This window comes from Epinephelus lanceolatus, chromosome 12 (assembly GCF_041903045.1).
Source record: "Epinephelus lanceolatus isolate andai-2023 chromosome 12, ASM4190304v1, whole genome shotgun sequence".
NCBI classification, from domain to species: Eukaryota; Metazoa; Chordata; class Actinopteri; order Perciformes; family Serranidae; genus Epinephelus; species Epinephelus lanceolatus.
In genome coordinates this window covers 44915619-44938216 of record NC_135745.1, presented here as the reverse complement: position 1 = coordinate 44938216, position 22598 = coordinate 44915619, and the positions used below count along the sequence as shown (strand labels likewise).

General features: G+C 45.1%; 1 protein-coding gene across 2 annotated transcripts in view; it reads left to right on the top strand.

The window, feature by feature from the left end:
- The first annotated feature begins 214 nt into the window (after window positions 1-214).
- The window catches only part of slc4a2a (solute carrier family 4 member 2a), a 30412-nt gene continuing 8028 nt past the window's right edge, over window positions 215-22598 (top strand). Inside the window, exons 1-12 of one of the 2 annotated variants that reach the window (XM_078173466.1) lie at window positions 215-318; window positions 667-835; window positions 8092-8308; window positions 8396-8520; window positions 12661-12827; window positions 17159-17339; window positions 18774-18909; window positions 19265-19412; window positions 20138-20234; window positions 20325-20509; window positions 20609-20825; window positions 22266-22469. In XM_078173466.1, coding sequence (XP_078029592.1) covers window positions 280-318; window positions 667-835; window positions 8092-8308; window positions 8396-8520; window positions 12661-12827; window positions 17159-17339; window positions 18774-18909; window positions 19265-19412; window positions 20138-20234; window positions 20325-20509; window positions 20609-20825; window positions 22266-22469 — 1885 coding nt within the window. In that variant the 5' untranslated portion in view covers window positions 215-279. Of the gene's footprint in view, window positions 319-666; window positions 836-8091; window positions 8309-8395; window positions 8521-12660; window positions 12828-15451; window positions 15514-17158; window positions 17340-18773; window positions 18910-19264; window positions 19413-20137; window positions 20235-20324; window positions 20510-20608; window positions 20826-22265; window positions 22470-22598 lie in introns of those variants that run through there. The other variant, XM_033651535.2, reaches the window with a different exon arrangement.

Sequence of the window (22598 nt, the reverse complement as noted above, 5' to 3'; positions counted from 1 at the left end):
TGCTGACTCACTGTCCTCTGGATGTCCTCACTGTGAGCACGCTCACATTATTAAAAACTGTCTGTGTGATCTTTGACCTGTCCTGATCAGATCAGGGTCACCCTCTCATTCATTCACTCACTCATCCTCTGGCTCCGCCCTCCTCCGCAGCAGTAAATCATTTTCAGCTTCACTTTTATTCACAGACCTGATAACTTCCACTGGTTCCTGCTCCAGGTTCTGCTGCCTGAACTCACCTGCTGACCTCTGACCTCTGACCTGCTAACCCCTGAAGGAGTGATGAGTCATCATCAGAACTGTCTGGGTCCTGGTGACGCAGTGAGTCATATTCATCTCATTAACCTGTGTGAAGACATGATGTTGTGAGCTCATAATGAGGCTGAGCTCTCACTGATTACATAATGTCATTACCATGGTAACAGCAACACATGATGTCATCAGTATGGTCAGATTAACATAAACGCAGGGCATTCAGGAACTAAAAGGAGTGTGGGGTTGTTGTGAACTCTGACATGAGCCTGTTTCCCTGTGTGAAAGAGTGAAGCAGAAACAGCATCATGTCATCAAACACACCAGAGATGTTGCTTTAAAGTTCAGTGACACTCTTCCGTCTGAGACGTCAGAAAATGTCATGACTGTCACCGATCCTCTTCTGTCTTTCTCCAGCCTCTCTCTCCTCCTCCTCCTCCTCCTCCTCCTCCACATTGCCATAGTGATGAAGAAGAGGAGGACCTGAACAAGGCCTTTGATCTTCAAGGGTTTCAGCAGATCCTCTGTCCTGCAGCTCGCAGTCCGCCGGAGAAACACAGGGTCTGTGATGAGCAGGACTTTGAAGGTGTGACTCCAAAACGTTTCTGGTTTCACTCTTTGATGAGGTCCAGACATCTTCAGGAGGTTCTGAAGGTTCTGTCAGAGGTTCCAGGAGGTTCTAGAGACCCTCAGAGTTTCACAGGTTCTTGAGAGGGTTCACCAGGTCGGTAAATGGACTGTATTTATATGACCCATCTCTATTGTTACTGCTACTCTACTGTACAGCCACTCATAAGCCCAGTTCTCACTTTCACCTGCTCTTCCAACAACACTTCGGCATGTAGACTCTAGCAGGCGGGGATCAAACCGTCAGCCCTCTCACTGGTAGACAGCCGCTCAACTCCTGAGCCACAGAACGTCTTCAGGACAATCTACAAGTTACTGAGAGGGTTCCTAAAGTTCTAACTCATGATCTTTTGGGGAGTCCAGTTCAGACCAAAGATTCATGATCAGACAAGTTCAAACAGGAAGCTACTGTCAAACAGGAAGTGACCACCATGAGACAGCGTATCATCTCTAGTCAACAACTCTCTGCGCTTCTGATCTGTAACGTTGACAGGAAGTCAATCAATCAATTCAATCAATTTTATTTATAAAGCCCAATATCACAAATCACAATTTGCCTCACAGGGCTTTACAGCATACGACATCCCTCTGTCCTCATGACCCTCACAGCTGATCAGGAAAAACTCCCCAAAAAAACCCTTTAATGGGGAAAAAAAACGGTAGAAACCTCAGGAAGAGCAACTGAGGAGGGATCCCTCTTCCAGGACGGACAGACGTGCAATAGATGTCGTACAGAACAGATCAACATAATAAATTAACAGTAATCCGTATGACACAATGAGACAGAGAGAGAGACAGAGAGAGAGAGAGAGAGAGAGAGAGAGAGAGAGAGATGCAGGTAATGACAGTAGCTTACAACAACATTAATGAAAGTAATAATATTATAGTTATAGTTCTGGCTACTGTGGTACAATATGTTGAAAGTATGTATTAATATCTGGCAGTATACATGTGTGACAATAGTCATATGTGTATAATAACAGTAGAAGTATGACTAATGACTAATGATGGCAGCAGCAGCAGGAGGCATCTGGCAGGACCACGGCAGCAGCACAACCACACACGTCACGCTGTCCAGGCACCGCTGTGATATGAGTTAATCTGAGAGACAGTGGAGCACAAAGGCTCCGGAGAAGAAGCCGAGTTAGTGACATCCAGAATGGCCGAGTTAGCAAGATGCAGTAATAGAATACGAGAGACAGAGAGAGAAAGAGAGAAGGAGAGAAGGTGCCCGGTGTATTATAGGGGGGTCCTCCGGCAGACTAGGCCTAAGTCAGCCTAACTAGGGGCTGGTACAGGGCAAGCCTGAGCCAGCCCTAACTATAAGCTTTATCAAAGAGGAAAGTCTTAAGTCTAGTCTTAAATGTGGAGACGGTGTCTGCCTCCCGGACCGTAACAGGAAGATGATTCCACAGGAGAGGAGCCTGATAGCTGAAGGCTCTGGCTCCTGATCTACTTTTGGAGACTTTAGGGACCACGAGTAACCCTGCGTTCTCAGAGCGCAGTGTTCTGGTGGGATAATATGGCACTATGAGCTCTCTAAGATATGACGGAGCTTGACCATTTAGAGCTTTATAAGTTAACAGTAGGATTTTAAATTCAATTCTGGATTTTACAGGGAGCCAGTGCAGAGAAGCTAAAACAGGAGAAATATAATCTTGTTTCTTAGTGACCGCCATGAGACGGCGTATCATCTCTAGTCAACGACTCTCTGCGCTTCTGATCTGTAACGTTGACAGGAAGTGACCACCGTGAGACGGCATATCATCTCTAGTCAACGACTCTCTGTGCTTCTGATCTGTAACGTTGACAGGAAGTGACCACCGTGAGACGGCGTATCATCTCTAGCCAACAACTCTCTGCGCTTCTGATCTGTAACGTTGACAGGAAGTGACCGCCATGAGACGGCGCATCATCTCTAGTCAACAACTCTCTGCGCTTCTGATCTGTAACGTCGACAGGAAGTGACCACCATGAGACGGCATATCATCTCTAGTCAACGACTTATTTTGTGGCTGAATATAATTTGTAGCTTCTTAAAATCTGAATGAGGATAGTGATAGTGAGATACTGGCTACAGTGCTGAAACAAAACCAGCATCAGATGGACTGTATTCATAATCAATACGCCACAATAATATAAATAACCAGCGCCAATTCATCAGTCAATGAGAATGTGTGTGTGGGCGGGGCATAAGCACATACAGCCAGCAGCAGTAGAAGAAGAAGAAGGAGGCCTACAGGGCATGGTTGGTCTGTGGGTCTCCAGAAGCAGCTGACGGGTACCGGCGGGCCAAGTGGAGCGCAGTGGTGGCAGTCGCGGAGGCAAAAACTCGGGCGTGGGAGGAGTTCGGTGAGGCCATGGAGAAAGACTATCGATCGGCTCCAAAGAGGTTTTGGCAAACTGTCCGGCGCCTCAGGGGGGGAAGGCAGCAACTTGCTCACACTGTTTACAGTGGGGGCGGGGAGCTGCTGACGTCAACTGGGGACATTGTCAGGCTGTGGAAGGAATACTTTGAGGAGCTCCTCAATCCCACCAGCACGTATTCCAGTGAGGAAACAGAGCCGGGGATCTTGGGGGCAGGTCGTCCAATTTCAGGGGCAGAAGTCGCCGAGGTAGTGAAGGAACTGCGCGGTGGCGGCGCCCCGGGGGTGGATGAGATTCGCCCTGGATATCTCAAGGCTCTGGATGTTGTAGGGCTGTCCTGGCTGACACGCCTCTGCAACATTGCATGGACATCGGGGGCAGTGCCTCTGGAGTGGCAGACCGGGGTGGTGGTCCCCATTTTCAAGAAAGGGGACCAGAGGGTGTGTTCCAACTACAGGGGGATCACATTCCTCAGCCTACCCGGTAAGGTCTACGCCAGGGTGCTGGAGAAGAGGGTCCGGTCGATAGTTGAACCTCAGATTGAGGAGGAGCAATGTGGTTTTTGTCCCGGACGCGGAACCGTGGACCAGCTCTTTACCTTCGCCAGGGTGCTGGAGGGGGCATGGGAGTTTGCCCAACCAGTCCACATGTGTTTTGTGGATTTGGAGAAGGCTTACGACCGTGTCCCCAGGGGCATCCTGTGGGGGGTGCTCTGGGAGTATGGGGTTGGTGGCCCCTTGCTAAGGGCCATCCAGTCCCTGTACTGAAGGAGCATGAGTCTGGTTCGCGTGGCTGGCAGTAAGTCGGACCTGTTCCCGGTGAGGGTTGGACTCCGCCAGGGCTGCCCTTTGTCACTGGTTCTGTTCATAACTTTCATGGACAGAATTTCTAGGCACAGCCGAGTGGTGGAGGGTGTCAGGTTTGGTGACGGGAGGATCTCGTCCCTGCTATTTGCGGATGACGTGGTCCTCCTAGCTCCATCGAACAGTGACCTCCAGCTCTCGCTGGGGCGGTTCGCAGCCCAGTTTGCAGCGGCTGGGATGAGAATCATCACCTCCAAGTCTGAGGCCATGGTCCTCAGCCGGAAAAGGGTGGATTGCCCACTCCAGGTCGGGGGGGAGGTCCTTCCTCAGGTGGAGGAGTTTAAGTACCTCGGGATCTTGTTCACGAGTGAGGGTAGGATGGAGCGGTAGATTGACAGGCGGATTGGGGCGGCGTCAGCAGTGATGCTGACGCTTAACCGGTCCGTTGTGGTGAAAAGGGAACTTCGCCAGAAAGCGAAGCTCTCGATTTACCGGTCGATCTACGTTCCAACCCTCACCTATGGTCACGAGCTCTGGGTAGTGACTGAAAGAACGAGATCGCGAGTACAAGTGGCCGAAATGAGTTTCCTCCGCAGGGTGGCTGGGCTCAGCCTTAGTGATAGGGTGAGGAGCTCGGACATCCGGGAGGGACTCGGAGTAGAGCCGCTGCTCCTCCACATCGAAAGGAGCCAGTTGAGGTGGTTCGGGCATCTGGTAAGGATGCCTTCCGGACGCCTCCCTTGGGAGGTATTCCGGGCACGTCCAACCGGGAGGAGACCTCGGGGCCGCCCCAGGACACGCTGGAGGGACTACATCGCCCGGCTGGCCTGGGAGCGCCTCGGGGTTCCCGCGGAAGAGCTGACGGAGGTGGCTGGGGAGAGGAGTGTCTGGGCTTCTTTGCTGAGGCTGCTGCTCCCGCGACCCGGACCCGGATAAGCGGAGGACGACGAGACGAGACGAGAAGAGACGAGACGAGACGAGACGAGACGAGACGAGACAGCAGCAGCAGCGACCCACTGCCATTTCAACTTGTCTCGTCGCCAATCTTTGGTCTGAACTGGGCTTTACTTTCTTAAACCAGCCGCCGGCCATTTGACCAGCTGAGTGTCAGGTGACACCATCACCCGGCTTGAGTCAAACTCAGACGGCCAGTTCACACCACTGACACTTTTCTCTGTGACGTTCTAAAACGGTTTCATCTCATCGTGAATCTTTGGTCTGAACTGGACATTCTGGGTCCTTAAGACGGTTCTGGAAGATTTTGGTTGGTTTGTGCAGGTGTGAACACACCAAAACAACCGGACCGAGACCTTCTTGAAGAGGTGGTCTCAGTCTGGTTCCAAAGGAACTCTGGTGCGGTTGGTTTGTGGTGAGAAGGTGTTCCGACCTGGATGTGAAGCAACTGCAGTCACATGACACATTGTTTGGGTTAAACATGAGCATGTTACAGTCCTGGAGGATTATTAATGTGCACCTCCTCCTGTACTGCCTTAATATGCACATTCAGCACATCCAATGCATCAAAACATTGTTTTCTAGTTGGAGCCGCGCCTCGTTTTCAAACTGTATGGTTTGACTAAAATGAACAATGACAGCAATATAGTCCACGATGAGCAGCGCTAAAATCAACCTGCGTAGTTGTCCCTCCATTGTGACATTAGAAAGTTTCACATTTATCTTGCAAGTGTACTCTTCTTCAACGTTTGCTTTACTTCCTGGATTTTTCCCACATGGAAATTCTGACCAATCAAGAGCAGCTTTCTCACACAAGGCATTTGATCTGGTCCTCTTGTAAATGCTGCCGTGAGGACACGAACCAACTCTAGGCAATTATACAACTTTGGAACAACATGAGTTCCTGATTCAGACCAGAGGAGACCACTCTAGGGCTGACAGCAGCCAAAGGGTTTCTTGTCTTTCTTCTGTAATCTTTGTTCGAGCATCTTTTGGACGTTTTAAATGTTCTGGCAGTGATTCATGAGTTAAAGGAGTATCTAGGGGTTCTCTACAGATTCTCTTCAGGTGCATCAGGGGTCTGGAGAGGGTACTGGTACAGACTCAGGGGTACGTTGAGAAGGTCACAGGTTCTTTAAAGGATTTTATTAATCTTTGATTGAGTTGAAGCACATTTAGGAGGTTGTAAAGTTCCTGGCAGGTCTCAGGGGACACTTAAAGTGATTCCTCAACTTGTAGATTTTGCTGAGACACATTTCTTAGGTTTCTGCACATGATCTGTTTGGGAGTTCTTGGGGTCCATAACAGGGTTTTAAGAGATTCTGAAAGGGTTCTGGGGTTTTTTAAGGTGGTTCGTCAAACACCTGTAGGCGCTGTCAGGTACCAGCAGGTACTGAGATGGTCCCAGCAAGGAATTCAGGAGGCTCCGTGTTCTCTGAAGAGGTTCAAGGGACACCGATGAAGTTTCAGAGAGTCGAACCATCTGTGTGGAGGTTCTAGAGTTTGTTCTTCTTCTTGGTCATTTTTGGGTGTTTGAGATCCCGTACAGTTTCAGGGATTCTTTACCTTGTATTAACATGTGTCTGCTGTCACAGTTCTCATCAGAAACCTTCCTGCTGATCTCACTCCAGCCTGAAGACGACTTGTTCAGGTTTCTGTAGTGACAGCAGGAGGTGTCCTGGAGGTAACAGAGATCTGACTGTAGCTACAGTCTGAGATCTCAACACTTAGTTCTGTTGTCTGTTCCTGGTTCTTGGACTGAGCTGGACAAAATGTTTTTCTGTGCTCTGCTGCTCTCACCTGGAATAACCTTCAGGAAGAGTTGAAACTACGTGAACTGGTCTCTGCCTGATTTTAAAGCTCTCATAATTACAAGGATGAATAAATCTGTTAGTTCTTGTCAGTGTGTGCAGGTGTTCTAATATTTCTACATGTTCCTGTAGATCTTTTATGTTTTTATTGTGTTGTTGTTTGGTTGTACCTTTTTCAGACGCAGCTGTCTCAGCCAGGTCTCTGTGAAAAGAGATGGTTGATCTCAGCGGGATGCACCTGGCTAAACCTAATCAATCAGCTGTTCCTTGTTCCACTGCAGCGCTTCCAACGTGAGCGACAGAATAAAAATAGAAACAAAAGTCCAGCTCAAAAAACATGCTGCATCGTGCCGTGTCAATTCACGTCACTAGTGGGCAGTTAGGGACAGTCTAACAGAAAACAATGCAGTCAAACTGATTTACTGATTGACGCTCGCATCACATCCTGTCAGGACATGATGTTAACAACTGGAGATGACTCTGATGGTTCCTGGTTCAGGATCTTTTACAGAGTTCTCAGGACCTTGAGGCGGTTCCAGACACAAACAGTGGATTTATAAGGAAGTTGAAGGAAGTTGAAGCAAACCAAACTCAGACCACTTCAGGAAGTGGTCTGAGTTTGGTTTGCTGCAAGTCCTTGGTACGGTTCACTTAACCTGTGACCTGTAGACACAAAGCGCTCCAGGTTCTCTTTGTTCTGTGCCGTTGTATTCAGCCCTCTGGATCACATGATGTTGACCTGGGACGCTTGGAAATACAGACAACACCACGTGGGCCTGTAACGCCTGCAAGGACGCAGCACGAGGAGCAGTTTGGTCCACAGAGGATGCTGCACGTCTCCAGATGTGGAAAGTAGAACACATCAAACAGCAACACAGACACGCTGAGGTTCTCCTCCAGTTTCATACCCTCACTGCAGCGCCACATCAGAGTAAAAACAAAGCTATGTCAGTATACAGTATATTATATCGAGTGTGAACAGAGACAGGACTGAGGTCCTTTTCTGTCGGTCCACTTTTCGGTGCACTTTAAGAGGACTGAGTTTGATTTGTTTAAAAAGGACTGTATGTGAAAACACCGTGAGAGAGGCTCCTGGATCTATGAGGAGGTTCTGCTGGTCCTGAAGAGGTTCCAGGTTTTTGTTGAGGTCAGAAGGTGTCTCCAGGAGACTGAGGTGGAACAGATCGTGGGGTTGGTCCTCACTATTATTACTGTGATATCGTCATCATCACTGAATACCTTTGTTTAGTAATCTTTCTGTCGTCATGTTCCTGCTGCAGATCACCGTCACTTTTCTCCCCATGTCCATCACCCTCTGTCCAAACCGCCCACTGACAGCAGGAGGAAGAGGACCAATGAGGGGAGAAAGGAGGCGAGGCGAGGCTCCGCCCCTAATGCTGCGGCCACCATAGAAGAAGACCAGGAGGAAGAGGAGGGTGAGGAAGAGTCCTCCAGTCAGAATGAGGGAGAGGAGGGGCGGACAACAACACCCACCAAGTGAGTAACACATCTGATGGCTTTGGTAACAAAAACACACCTTCCTGGATTTAAGTCCTCTTAATGTGTAATTCCTCCCCCTCACAGTGACCCACCCACCATATCGTCCAATCACAACGGCCTCTCACCTGGATGCATCATATTGAGTGCTGCCGCTGATGACGCTGAGGAGGCTGACACGCTGACGTCTGTTTACCTGGAGGGAATCAAGAGTCAGTGACCTTTCTTTAACCTTCAGACTTTATACATGACGTCACGTTTAATACATGTTAGATTAAACTAAATAAAAACATATAACACTTAACATTTAATGTAATGCTTTATACATATTTATTTATCAACAACTTAAACACTGTAAATACAGCTGTGATCTGAACTGTAATAACTTTGACTTTTCATCCGGCGCCATCATCAGGTCAGCAATACTCATCCTGAACTGGACTCTGTGTTTACTGATTGTTAGCTTACAGTGGCATGCAGCAGTTTGGGTCACCCGGTCAAACTTTCTTTTATTGTAAGTAGTTCAGTGAGTAGAAGATGAGCTGATCTCCCAAAGACAGAAATTTAAAGATGAAACATGATTTTCAACATTTTCAGCAGGATCAGTACATTCATTTTGTTTTTTACAATTTTAAAGTGAAAAAAAAAAAATGAAAGGAGCACCGTCAACACCTCGAGACATTTGATGTGTGAGACAGCTGTCCCCAGGGTCTCTTGTTGACAGTCATGGTTAGGAAAGACCAGGTGACTCCTTGTAGCATAGTCATCATCAGTCCAGGCACACAGAGCTGCTGGTGTGTCTGCAGGCTGTCATGGTGGACTGGAGCATCTCCCAGCATGCACTGGGGCTCTGGGTGAAAGTCAGAAAACACAACAACAAACTCAGACTCTTTGACGTGTTGTGAAGACAAACTGAAGGAATGTTTCCCAACATGAAAGAGCTTTCTGTCACAACATCATCTTTATCATGTGACCTGAACACAATGCTGTCACCCTACGGGCCGAGCCCACGGCCTCTATCTATTGTTATTGTATGTGTGTGTGTGTGTGTGTGTGTGTGTGTGTGTGTGGTTCTGACTCTGATTCTGGTCCTGGTTGTGGAGGACTGTGTCGGTTTCTCAGATGGACATGAAGTCAGTCTCTGCTCTGGTTGTGATCAAATATTTGAACAGTTTGTTGTTGGACAGACTGAAGGCTGATCTCAGTGAGTACTCACCTGTTTCTGATCTACCTGACGTGTTTGTTTACCTGCTGGACGAACTGGTAGAGACACGCCCACAGGTGGAGTCTAACTACTTACAGAGTACTTTCTGTTTAAATCCAATCAATCTCAGAGGAAAGTCTTGTACATTTTTACTGTTCTACATTCATCCTGTCCACTGAAAACCATGTATCTCCATATGAGTTGGATGTTTGTGATAAACTGAAGGATGAAGTCTTCCTTTATGTGTCGATGTTTGTGATAAACTGAAGGATGAAGTCTTCCTTTATGTGTTGGATGTTTGTGATAAACTGAAGGATGAAGTCTTCCTTTATGTGTGGATGTTTGTGATAAACTGAAGGATGAAGTCTTCCTTTATGTGTGGATGTTTGTGATAAACTGAAGGATGAAGTCTTCCTTTATGTGTGGATGTTTGTGATAAACTGAAGGATGAAGTCTTCCTTTATGTGTTGATGTTTGTGATAAACTGAAGGATGAAGTGTTCCTTTATGTGTTGATGTTTGTGATAAACTGAAGGATGAAGTGTTCCTTTATGTGTTGATGTTTGTGATAAACTGAAGGATGAAGTGTTCCTTTATGTGTGGATGTTTGTGATAAACTGAAGGATGAAGTGTTCCTTTATGTGTGGATGTTTGTGATAAACTGAAGGATGAAGTCTTCCTTTATGTGTCGATGTTTGTGATAAACTGAAGGATGAAGTCTTCCTTTATGTGTGGATGTTTGTGATAAACTGAAGGATGAAGTCTTCCTTTATGTGTCGATGTTTGTGATAAACTGAAGGATGAAGTCTTCCTTTATGTGTGGATGTTTGTGATAAACTGAAGGATGAAGTGTTCCTTTATGTGTTGGATGTTTGTGATAAACTGAAGGATGAAGTCTTCCTTTATGTGTTGGATGTTTGTGATAAACTGAAGGATGAAGTCTTCCTTTATGTGTTGATGTTTGTGATAAACTGAAGGATGAAGTCTTCCTTTATGTGTCGATGTTTGTGATAAACTGAAGGATGAAGTCTTCCTTTATGTGTTGGATGTTTGTGATAAACTGAAGGATGAAGTCTTCCTTTATGTGTTGGATGTTTGTGATAAACTGAAGGATGAAGTCTTCCTTTATGTGTGGATGTTTGTGATAAACTGAAGGATGAAGTCTTCCTTTATGTGTCGATGTTTGTGATAAACTGAAGGATGAAGTCTTCCTTTATGTGTTGGATGTTTGTGATAAACTGAAGGATGAAGTCTTCCTTTATGTGTGGATGTTTGTGATAAACTGAAGGATGAAGTCTTCCTTTATGTGTCGATGTTTGTGATAAACTGAAGGATGAAGTCTTCCTTTATGTGTGGATGTTTGTGATAAACTGAAGGATGAAGTCTTCCTTTATGTGTTGATGTTTGTGATAAACTGAAGGATGAAGTCTTCCTTTATGTGTTGATGTTTGTGATAAACTGAAGGATGAAGTCTTCCTTTATGTGTTGATGTTTGTGATAAACTGAAGGATGAAGTCTTCCTTTATGTGTTGATGTTTGTGATAAACTGAAGGATGAAGTCTTCCTTTATGTGTCGATGTTTGTGATAAACTGAAGGATGAAGTCTTCCTTTATGTGTCGATGTTTGTGATAAACTGAAGGATGAAGTGTTCCTTTATGTGTGGATGTTTGTGATAAACTGAAGGATGAAGTGTTCCTTTATGTGTTGATGTTTGTGATAAACTGAAGGATGAAGTCTTCCTTTATGTGTTGATGTTTGTGATAAACTGAAGGATGAAGTCTTCCTTTATGTGTTGATGTTTGTGATAAACTGAAGGATGAAGTCTTCCTTTATGTGTTGATGTTTGTGATAAACTGAAGGATGAAGTGTTCCTTTATGTGTTGATGTTTGTGATAAACTGAAGGATGAAGTCTTCCTTTATGTGTTGATGTTTGTGATAAACTGAAGGATGAAGTCTTCCTTTATGTGTCGATGTTTGTGATAAACTGAAGGATGAAGTCTTCCTTTATGTGTTGGATGTTTGTGATGAACTGAAGGATGAAGTCTTCCTTTATGTGTTGATGTTTGTGATAAATTGAAGGATGAAGTGTTCCTTTATGTGTTGATGTTTGTGATAAACTGAAGGATGAAGTCTTCCTTTATGTGTTGATGTTTGTGATAAACTGAAGGATGAAGTCTTCCTTTATGTGTTGATGTTTGTGATAAACTGAAGGATGAAGTGTTCCTTTATGTGTTGATGTTTGTGATAAACTGAAGGATGAAGTCTTCCTTTATGTGTCGATGTTTGTGATAAACTGAAGGATGAAGTCTTCCTTTATGTGTTGGATGTTTTGTGATAAACTGACAAAGTGATGGTATTTGATGTGTTTGAGTTGAGAATGTTCTGGTTCACACTGTGATTCACGGCAGGATGTTGAAGCTTGGTTCACCACATTTCATTTACATTTACTGGTTTATTTCGCGGGACAGTGCATATTAATGAACAGTACATACATGATGTAATGTAAATATGCCGGAGTTAGCATGCATGCTAAATTTCATCCGCAGTCCCCAAACAATAAACATAAAAACACGGTCAGCACATTACAATACAAAAGACCAATGTGAAACAGTGTACATGTACAAACATGCATAAATCCCTACAAGTTCATGTACACATACACACACATATAAATAACAACACATATACAAAAGACAAGCCAGGTAGAGGGCGCCGGTCAGCTGACTCTGAGTGCTGGAACATGATTGGCTGCTTGTGTTGATGTTTCCAGGAAACAAAGAAAAGATGTGAAAACGTCCTCTTTCAGAGAAAATCTAATGTTCACAGAAACCTGAGACTCACCTGCTGATTACTGCACCTGTGTATGTGTGTGTGTGTGTGTGTGTGTGTGTGTGTGTGTGTGTGTGTGAGAGAGAGAGAGAGAGAGAGAGAGAGAAAGCTGATTGGATAATTCAGACAATCTCATCTTACAGATTCTTCACTGAAGTTCAGTCAAGCCTGAAACTCAGTTAGACTGCAGAAAGTTCCCATGAGACCACAGAGACTCTGTGTGTGTGTGTGTGTGTGTGTGTGTGTGTGTGTGTGTGTGTGTCAGGTTTTAACCTCTGACCTCTAACTCCATCCCACCCTCATGCTCTGCCCCCTCAGGTCACCGGCTGGACGATGTTCCTGCGGTGCGGCGTCACCTGGTGAGGCGGAGCTCCAGAGGGCCGATTGTCCACGTCACCAAAGATCAGATCAGCGGTCGAACACAGCCACACCTGCAGCACCTGCAGCACCTGCAGCACCTGCAGCCGGACCGCACCCCTCATGAGGTGCTCACACATGCTGACGGTTCAACAATTCACAGTGTTTAGACGTCAGTTTAACTCAGAGGTGTTCAGTGTTACAGCAGCAGCCCACTGAGCGGAGCATGACGTCATGCTCAATGTTACATGTAACATGTTGTCAACTGGTGACAAACTGGACTTAATGAGAGAGACAGAGTCAGACAGGTAGAGTCAGACAGGTAGATTCAGACAGGTAGAGCCAGACAGGTAGATTCAGACAGGTAGAGTCAGACAGGTAGATTCAGACAGGTAGAGTCAGACAGGTAGATTCAGACAGGAAGATTCACACAGGTAGAGCCAGACAGGTAGATTCACACAGGTAGAGTCAGACAGGTAGAGCCAGACAGGTAGATTCAGACAGGAAGATTCACACAGGTAGAGCCAGACAGGTAGAGTCAGACAGGTAGATTCAGACAGGAAGATTCACACAGGTAGAGCCAGACAGGTAGATTCACACAGGTAGAGTCAGACAGGTAGAGCCAGACAGGTAGATTCAGACAGGAAGATTCACACAGGTAGAGCCAGACAGGTAGAGTCAGACAGGTAGAGTCAGAAAGGTAGAGCCAGACAGGTAGAGTCAGACAGGTAGAGTCAGACAGGTAGAGCCAGACAGGTAGATTCAGACAGGTAGAGTCAGACAGGTAGATTCAGACAGGTAGAGTCAGACAGGTAGATTCAGACAGGTAGATTCAGACAGGTAGAGCCAGATAGGTAGAGCCAGACAGGTAGAGTCAGACAGGTAGAGTCAGACAGGTAGATTCAGACAGGTAGATTCAGACAGGTAGATTCAGACAGGTAGAGTCAGAAAGGTAGAGCCAGACAGGTAGAGTCAGACAGGTAGATTCAGACAGGTAGAGCCAGACAGGTAGAGCCAGACAGGTAGAGTCAGACAGGTAGAGTCAGACAGGTAGATTCAGACAGGTAGAGCCAGACAGGTAGAGCCAGACAGGTAGAGTCAGACAGGTAGATTCAGACAGGTAGAGTCAGACAGGTAGAGTCAGACAGGTAGATTCAGACAGGTAGATTCAGACAGGAAGATTCAGACAGGTAGATTCAGACAGGTAGAGTCAGACAGGTAGAGTCAGACAGGTAGAGTCAGACAGGTAGATTCAGACAGGTAGAGCCAGACAGGTAGAGCCAGACAGGTAGATTCAGACAGGTAGAGTCAGACAGGTAGAGCCAGACAGGTAGAGTCAGACAGGTAGATTCAGACAGGTAGAGTCAGACAGGTAGAGTCAGACAGGTAGATTCAGACAGGTAGAGTCAGACAGGTAGAGTCAGACAGGTAGAGCCAGACAGGTAGATTCAGACAGGTAGATTCAGACAGGTAGAGTCAGAAAGGTAGATTCAGACAGGTAGAGTCAGACAGGTAGAGTCAGACAGGTAGATTCAGACAGGTAGAGCCAGACAGGTAGAGCCAGACAGGTAGAGTCAGACAGGTAGAGTCAGACAGGTAGATTCAGACAGGTAGAGCCAGACAGGTAGAGCCAGACAGGTAGATTCAGACAGGTAGAGTCAGACAGGTAGAGCCAGACAGGTAGATTCAGACAGGTAGAGCCAGACAGGTAGATTCAGACAGGTAGAGTCAGACAGGTAGAGCCAGACAGGTAGATTCAGACAGGTAGATTCAGACAGGTAGAGTCAGAAAGGTAGAGCCAGACAGGTAGAGTCAGACAGGTAGATTCAGACAGGTAGAGCCAGACAGGTAGAGTCAGACAGGTAGAGTCAGACAGGTAGATTCAGACAGGTAGATTCAGACAGGTAGAGTCAGACAGGTAGAGTCAGAAAGGTAGAGCCAGACAGGTAGAGCCAGACAGGTAGAGTCAGACAGGTAGATTCAGACAGGTAGAGCCAGACAGGTAGAGTCAGACAGGTAGATTCAGACAGGTAGAGTCAGACAGGTAGAGTCAGACAGGTAGATTCAGACAGGTAGATTCAGACAGGAAGATTCACACAGGTAGAGCCAGACAGGTAGAGTCAGACAGGTAGAGTCAGAAAGGTAGAGCCAGACAGGTAGATTCAGACAGGTAGAGTCAGACAGGTAGATTCAGACAGGTAGATTCAGACAGGTAGAGTCAGACAGGTAGATTCAGACAGGTAGAGCCAGATAGGTAGAGCCAGACAGGTAGAGTCAGACAGGTAGAGTCAGACAGGTAGATTCAGACAGGTAGAGTCAGACAGGTAGATTCAGACAGGTAGATTCAGACAGGTAGAGCCAGACAGGTAGATTCAGACAGGTAGATTCAGACAGGTAGAGTCAGACAGGTAGAGTCAGAAAGGTAGAGCCAGACAGGTAGAGTCAGACAGGTAGAGTCAGACAGGTAGATTCAGACAGGTAGATTCAGACAGGTAGAGTCAGAAAGGTAGAGCCAGACAGGTAGATTCAGACAGGTAGAGTCAGACAGGTAGATTCAGACAGGTAGAGTCAGACAGGTAGAGTCAGACAGGTAGATTCAGACAGGTAGAGTCAGACAGGTAGATTCAGACAGGTAGATTCAGACAGGTAGATTCAGACAGGTAGAGTCAGACAGGTAGATTCAGACAGGTAGATTCAGACAGGTAGAGTCAGACAGGTAGAGGGAGGTAACCTCAGAGGTGAGAGTCTCTGGGGGCTCAGTTAGTTGTGGTCTCCAGGATGGTGGGTTTGGACCTGAGGAGTGGACACAGTAAGGTACACACAGATTCGTCCTGCTTCAGTCTGGGTTTGTTTTTCTTTACTCAGTTTAATTTTGTCTTGTTTCCACGTTCAGCCCAGTTGGTTCTGGTTAAACCAAATCACTCAGTTTAATTTCTGACAGTTCATCCTGAAATCTGTATTTTCATTTTAATTATTTTTGTCAGATTGAGAGAAGCGTACGTGTGCTCGGCCTGGTTTCACCTCTGGGTCGACCTCAGTCTGGTTCGGTCCTGTTTTATGGCACTGTGGGATTCAGCCTGATTGAATTTGTCTGTGAGGTTTCATGTTGAGGTTCAGTATGAACGGAGCTCGGTGTGGGAGCTGGGTTTGTTGGATCTGTGACAGAAAGAAAAACAGAATGAAAACTGGATCATTGTATTTTGACTTTACCTCAGTTAGAACTGGTTAATGTGACCTGGTTCTGTCTTTGTTAATCTGGATTGAGCCTGACGTGGACGTGGTTCATGTGTCTACTCAGTGTGTGTTTGTCTCAGTGTGAGGATGCTCTGGTCTCTGTAGGTTTAAAGGTTTGTTGGTCAGACCCCCTTTTAAATTTTGGACAGTATGGCCACTTTCACAGGGGTCCCTTGACCTCTGACCTCAAGATATGTGAATGAAAACAGGTTCAGAATCAGAAAAACTTTATTGATCACTGAAGGGAAACTGTGATTCATTACAGTCACTGTGATGTAAAGAACAGAGAATTATAAGAATAAGAGTATGAGATAGAACTATGTAAGTATAAATTAAAAAAAAACAGAAATATAAATGTGCTAAAGTTAATACTTCAGATATTAAAGAATAAAATACATGTTTTCACTGTGCTGAGTCTGTAAGTGTCAGGGGGCAAAAATACAAACAAACAACCCTGACAAAGACCTTAGGGTTGAATCCAGTCGGTGTTTTAATGTAAGGAGCCATGTTTTGGAATAAAGGCTGTTTAACTTAAATGAAATGCATCTGTTCCTGCTCCACGCATTAGTGTCTGAACTTTATTTTTCTTCCCATGTGCTGACCCTTTTCTTCAAGAGCACCTGCGTTTTTTTTTTGAGTATCATATGATAAAGACGGTCCTCGAGCACATGACTATCTCCTTCTCCAACTTAACTGGTCAGGAACATGTCCGTCACTGACTTCCATCATAATGTTCTCAGCCTCTGTGCACTGTTAGACTTTAAAAATTCAAACAGGCGTCTGACCAAACACAATATTTATTACAGATTTATGACTAGAAAACTCAACACACAGCTCTGAGCTGAATCTCCAATTAATCTTCAGGTTCTGAACTTTCAGATGATGTAAAGCACGTCTGCGTGTTATCTTCTGTCGACCTGCTGTTCCCCCTTAAAAGACAGAAATACGTCTGTGTGGGTCTCGAAGGGTTAAAATTAATTTGGTCCACTCGCTCAGCAGCAACAGAGAGAAATGTTAGAATAACTTTAAATATATAAAAAATATAAATATAGAACAAGAGTTAACTTTATTAAAATGCAAATATATGAGTGCTCTGAGTAAAGATAAGTGCTGAGGAATCTGAGCTGTGGTGGTGATGGTAAAGGTTGTGGAAAGTGTCCTGGGAATGAAGTGAGTCGTTACATGTCCCCATAAGTGACAGAAACGAGTTTGTGTGTGTGTCCAGGTGTTTGTGGAGCTGAACGAGCTGGTGATCGACAGGAACCAGGAGCTGCAGTGGAGGGAGACGGCTCGTTGGATCAAGTTTGAGGAGGAGGTGGAGGAGGAGACGGAGCGCTGGGGGAGACCTCACGTCGCCTCCCTGTCCTTCCGCTCCCTGCTGGAGCTCCGAAAAACCATCTCCCACGGTAAGGAGGCTCTCTGCTGCCCCCGGTGAACAAACACTTACACTGCACACAACCACAGGTTAAACTCCCCTTAAAAATCCCATTAATTCACCTTTAATTTCCCCTTAAAACACACAGGCATCTTTATCTAAATCAGTGTCTGTGTGGTCAAAACTCTTTCATTTTGTTTTAATTTGAAAATCTAATTCCCTTAAAAACATCTTAATTTGAGAAGTCTTTAATCAACAGATTTTAAGGATTTAATGACTTTCCAAATGAATGTGAAATATTTGACAGCAATCAATGAATGGTGAGTTAAAGGCACGCTAAGCACCGTTGGGTGTCACTTCTGTTTACGTTCAACAATGTTATCAAACACAACAGAGCTAGAGCTAAAGTTGTTTGGAAAAACCTCATTTGAACTCTGACTGCCTCTCTGGGCACCACCTTCATGTGTGTGTGCTCGCTTTCACTGGTCTGGCGCTGGCTGGTTGGTGCAGCCTGGACCCAGATGTTTTTGTTGCCATGTGTGGAGCCTGGGCTGCCTACAGAGACCAGACTTTTTCACAGCATATTCAGAGGACATGTAGCTAGCGGATCGTGAGGAGATGTTTGCTGTATGTGACAAAACTTTTCAAGCTTAGGAAGACTTAGAGAGCCTTTAAGATATTTTTAAGGTTCAGGGATTTTAGTTTCAATATTTTTGAGATGTTAATTATAAGATTTTATTTTAATTCTTATTCAATATTTTAACAGGGTAACTTGATTTAGGACTGATTCATGGAAACATTCATGGACTGAAGTATATTAAGGACAGGAGTGACTAACATGCCTTAATCTATACCTAAATGGCCATAATTTGTCTATTTAAGGTGTAAATTCAGGGGTCCGCCCTGAGTTAAAGGTTAATCAGTGGATGAAGTATTGGATTATAGCACATTGGTTTTTGAATGATTATTGTCACAGTTTAAGGGTTTTCTCATAGGGGGAAAAATCCTTAATGTTTATCTAGTAACATGACAACCATCTCTGGGTTTTCACCTTAACTGAAGAATGAACAATGTTTTTAAGGGAAAAATTAAGGGATGCTTTCATGTTGGGTTTCTCTCCCATATGTTACAATTCACTCATTCATCTGACTGGAAGGATCCACTGGAGACAACAGAGGAGGTTTTGTAAGTTAAGGGAAAAGTCCTGTATCCTCAGACGTCTGCATGATGGACGTCCTGTAAACCAGTGGACTGATGTGGTCTGGATGTTGTCTTTAATCATCTGCAGAATATCGAGGGCAGTGTAGAGATATGTTACAGAGAACAGTGTAGAGTGTAGTCAGCATACAGTGAAAAACAGCAATCAAAAATACAACTGGTCCTCAAACTGACCCTTGAGGCACACCGTTCTTTACATGAGAAAATGATTATGTAAGTGTGTGATGTCATGGTGTTGTGTTTTCAGGGGCAGTGCTCCTGGATCTGAAGCAGAGGACTCTGCCAGGAATCGCTCAGCAGGTGGTGGAGCAGATGGTGATCTCAGATCAGATCAAAGCTGAAGACCGAGCTAACGTCCTCCGAGCTCTGCTGCTCAAACACAGGTTTATGTCCATGATCCATCCATCCATCCATCCATTCATCCATCCATCCATCCATCCAATGACTCATCCATTTGGTGATTCATTATCCACTGATTCATCCATTTAATGATTTATCCATCCAGTGATTCATACATTCACTCAGTAATCTAGCCATCCATCTAATGATTCATTCTTCCATCTAATGATTCATCCATTCAATGATTCATCCATCCAGTGATTCATTTATCCACCTGATGATTCATCCGTCCATCCAGTTATTTAATAATCCACCCGATCATTCATCCATTCACTGCAGCTCACAAAAGCGACAGGAACATTTCTTTCATTAATATAGTTTTGTTTGTTTGTTTATCAGTCACCCCAGCGATGAGAAAGATCACAGCTTGTTCAGCAAGAACATCTCTGCAGCCAACATGGCTGCCCTGATGGACAAACACAATGGCCAATCAGAGCCCTCCGTCATTCAGACCAATCACAAAGAGGCTGACGGAGAGAAGAACAAGGTACAAAGAAACCTGTCGCCTGTTAAAGTCTGAGAACAATCTGAAGTTCATGTCATTTTCATTTAGATTTAATGCCACCAGACTCTGAGTGCGTCCTTCAACCAAACATTATAAATGAGCTACAAGCTTTCAGGGTTAAGTGACTAACTAACACGTCATCCCTTAATTTATCCCTTTACCTCAAATTTTAAATCCGGTCCCAGACTGTTTCCATAAATTTGTCCCAAATCTGGTAAAGCTGTTAAATGTCTGAATTCTGAATAGAAATTAAAATCCCCAAACTCTGAACCTTAAAAACACCTTAAACTTATCACTCATGGATTCGTTAAGTATTTCACATTCATGTGGAAACTAAGGGGGAAATCATAAAGCCCTTAAAATCTGCTTTGTGTATTCATTAAGGGCTTTTCAAAAGAAGGTGTTTGTTGTGTGTTTTGGGGGTAAATTAAAGATTAATGTAGGTGTTTGAAAGGGATTTTTGTTTCATTGTGCAGGTTGGCACCACCACATTATTGTCAGTGGTGATTGATGAGGCATCCTCCTCCTCACACCTGCTCAGTCTTGTCCAGGTGGAGCTCTGGGTAGTGCCTCTACACCCATTGTGAGACACCTGTCAGACAAACACTATGTAAGAACAGCAGAGTGTCGTCAGTGTAGCAGTATGGGAGGAGAAGTCATGTGAGTGTCAGGACGTCCATTAATCTGATGTGTGTACTTGTGTTCAGAAAGACGCCCCGCCCATCGGTCACTCCAGATCCAAACATGAAGTGAAGCTGATGGAGAAGATTCCCGAGAGAGCCGAGGCCACCGTCGTCCTCGTGGGTACGCGTCACATCATCACCTTCATCCCTGTGTCAGTCTGTAGTTTGTGAGCTTCAGTGGGTTCATTGTGTCCCTCTGCTGTGTCTGCAGGCAGCGTGGACTTCCTGGAGCAGCCTTCCATGGCGTTTGTGCGGCTGCAGGAGGCGGTCCTGCTGGAGTCCGTCCTGGAGGTTCCTGTCCCAGTTAGGTTCCTCTTTCTCCTGCTGGGCCCGCCTACAGCCAACATCGACTACCACCAGATCGGACGCTCAATCTCCACGCTGATGTCAGACAAGGTGAGTCCCTCAAGTGTTAAAACTGTGTGTCTCTGTTTGGATACGACCACCAGAGGGCGCCACACAATAGCTCATCTCTACCTTCGTCTGCTTCCTCAGCACTTCCACGAGGCGGCATACCAGGCTGACGACCGCCAGGACCTGCTGACAGCCATCAACCGGTTTTTGGACTGTAGTATCGTCATCCCTCCCTCCGACGTCGGCGGTGATGAACTGCTCCACTCAGTCGCTCGCTTCCAACGAGAAATGCTGCGAAAGAGGGAGGAGCAGAGCGGCAAACTGCAGGAGAAACAGCCCAGCATTCAGCAGGATGAAGGTCAGTTAGGCGATCCTTTTTAATCGGTACTCCTTTGGTATCGATGATATTTTGTTGCAAAGTTTGTTTTTGGGTTTTTTAGCTTTTATGAGATGAGAGACAGAGAATCGTTAGCAGGAAATGAGAGAGATCAGAGATGACATCTGATAAATGAACTAAATCGAGGTTATATGAACAGCATCTCAACCACCAGGAAACGCTACCATACAGGAAAGTGTCCACTTTAACGTCTTAAATTTGTCCAAAAATTATTGCTTGCATCTTTATGAGTTGAGAGTTTAACACTAAGCTGTTTACTGTCAAACACTGCCTGGGAGGAGGTTCAAACTCTGCGTATTTTGGGGTTTTTCTCCATTTTTACTAACATACCTTTCTATCAGTGCTCTCAGCTGAGTATGTCATCCAGTGTCCCAGTCATAGTCTCTGAGCCTCTGTGTGTTGCTGAATCAACATTGTAACTGTATCCTGACTTCTTACCTGCTTTTGTTGCTGTAAATGCAGCTGTATATATCCTGACCTTTCCTTAAATAGTACCTGCTTATGCTACTGCAAACAGGGCAGAAAATGTCCCAGATTCTTGTTAAAAAATATCTGCTTTTGTTGCTGCTGCTCTTTTGTCACAATTAGAAATTTCCTGACATGTTGGTAAAAAATACCAGCATGGTTGCTTCAAATGTGGCTGTCCCAAAGTCTTGTTTTAAAAAAAAATGTCTGAGCTCTTTAAAATATGCCTACTTGGTTGCAACAACCACAACTGGAAATGTCCCAGATTTTTTAGGTTAAAAAAAAATACCCACTTTATTTCTAAAACCATGGCTGGAGATATCTGTCTCTTGTTAAAAAAAATCTGCTTTTGTCACTACAAATATGGCTGGAAACATCCCAAAGGCTTGTTAAAAACACCTGTTTTTGTTGCTACAAACACAATTGGAAATATCCCAATTTGCTGGTAAAAATACCTGCTTGGTTGCGCCAAACGTGGCTGGAAATGTCCGAAAGTCTTGTTTAAAAAATGGAAATGTATGAGCTTTTTAAAATACCTGCTTTTGTCACTACAAACACAGCTAGAAATGTCCCGACATGTCATTACAAAAGTACCTGCTCTTGTTGCTGCCAAGTTTGAGCTTTCCCATGATGCCATTCTTTGAAACCATTATGTAACAGACTTTAGAGCAACATTTAGTCAGGGTAAAAGTAGAATAAAGACTCAAAGAGGGCCTTTTGGCAGAAGCTCGGTTTGAAGCTTACATCTAGTGGAAGACTTCGTCTTCTTAGGAAGGTAAATCAGCATGTCATCAGCAGAACACTGAATGTTTCTCTCATGTTTTGTAAATTAAAATCTAGGTGTGGTATCCAGAGTCCATATGCTGATGTTCTGATGTCATGGTGTGATGTCAGCTCTTCATCAGACAGTAACAGAGCTCTGTTCTTATCTACCAGACTCCCTCGTTCCCTCCAAACCAGGTGAAGAGCCTCTGAGGCGCACAGGGCGTCTCTTTGGAGGTCTGATCAAAGACGTGACTCGGCGCTACCCCCAGTACCTCAGCGACATCCGAGATGCTCTGAACCCTCAGTGCATGGCAGCCATCATCTTCATCTACTTTGCTGCACTGTCGCCTGCCATCACCTTTGGTGGTCTTCTGGGTGAGTCTGATGGGAACAAACTACCTGATGAGGTTTGGCTGATGTTTCAAATCACTGCAAGCTGACTGATCCAGAGGGTTCCTGGATCCTCAGACTCTTCTTCAATCATTACATCTATGGCGATGTTCT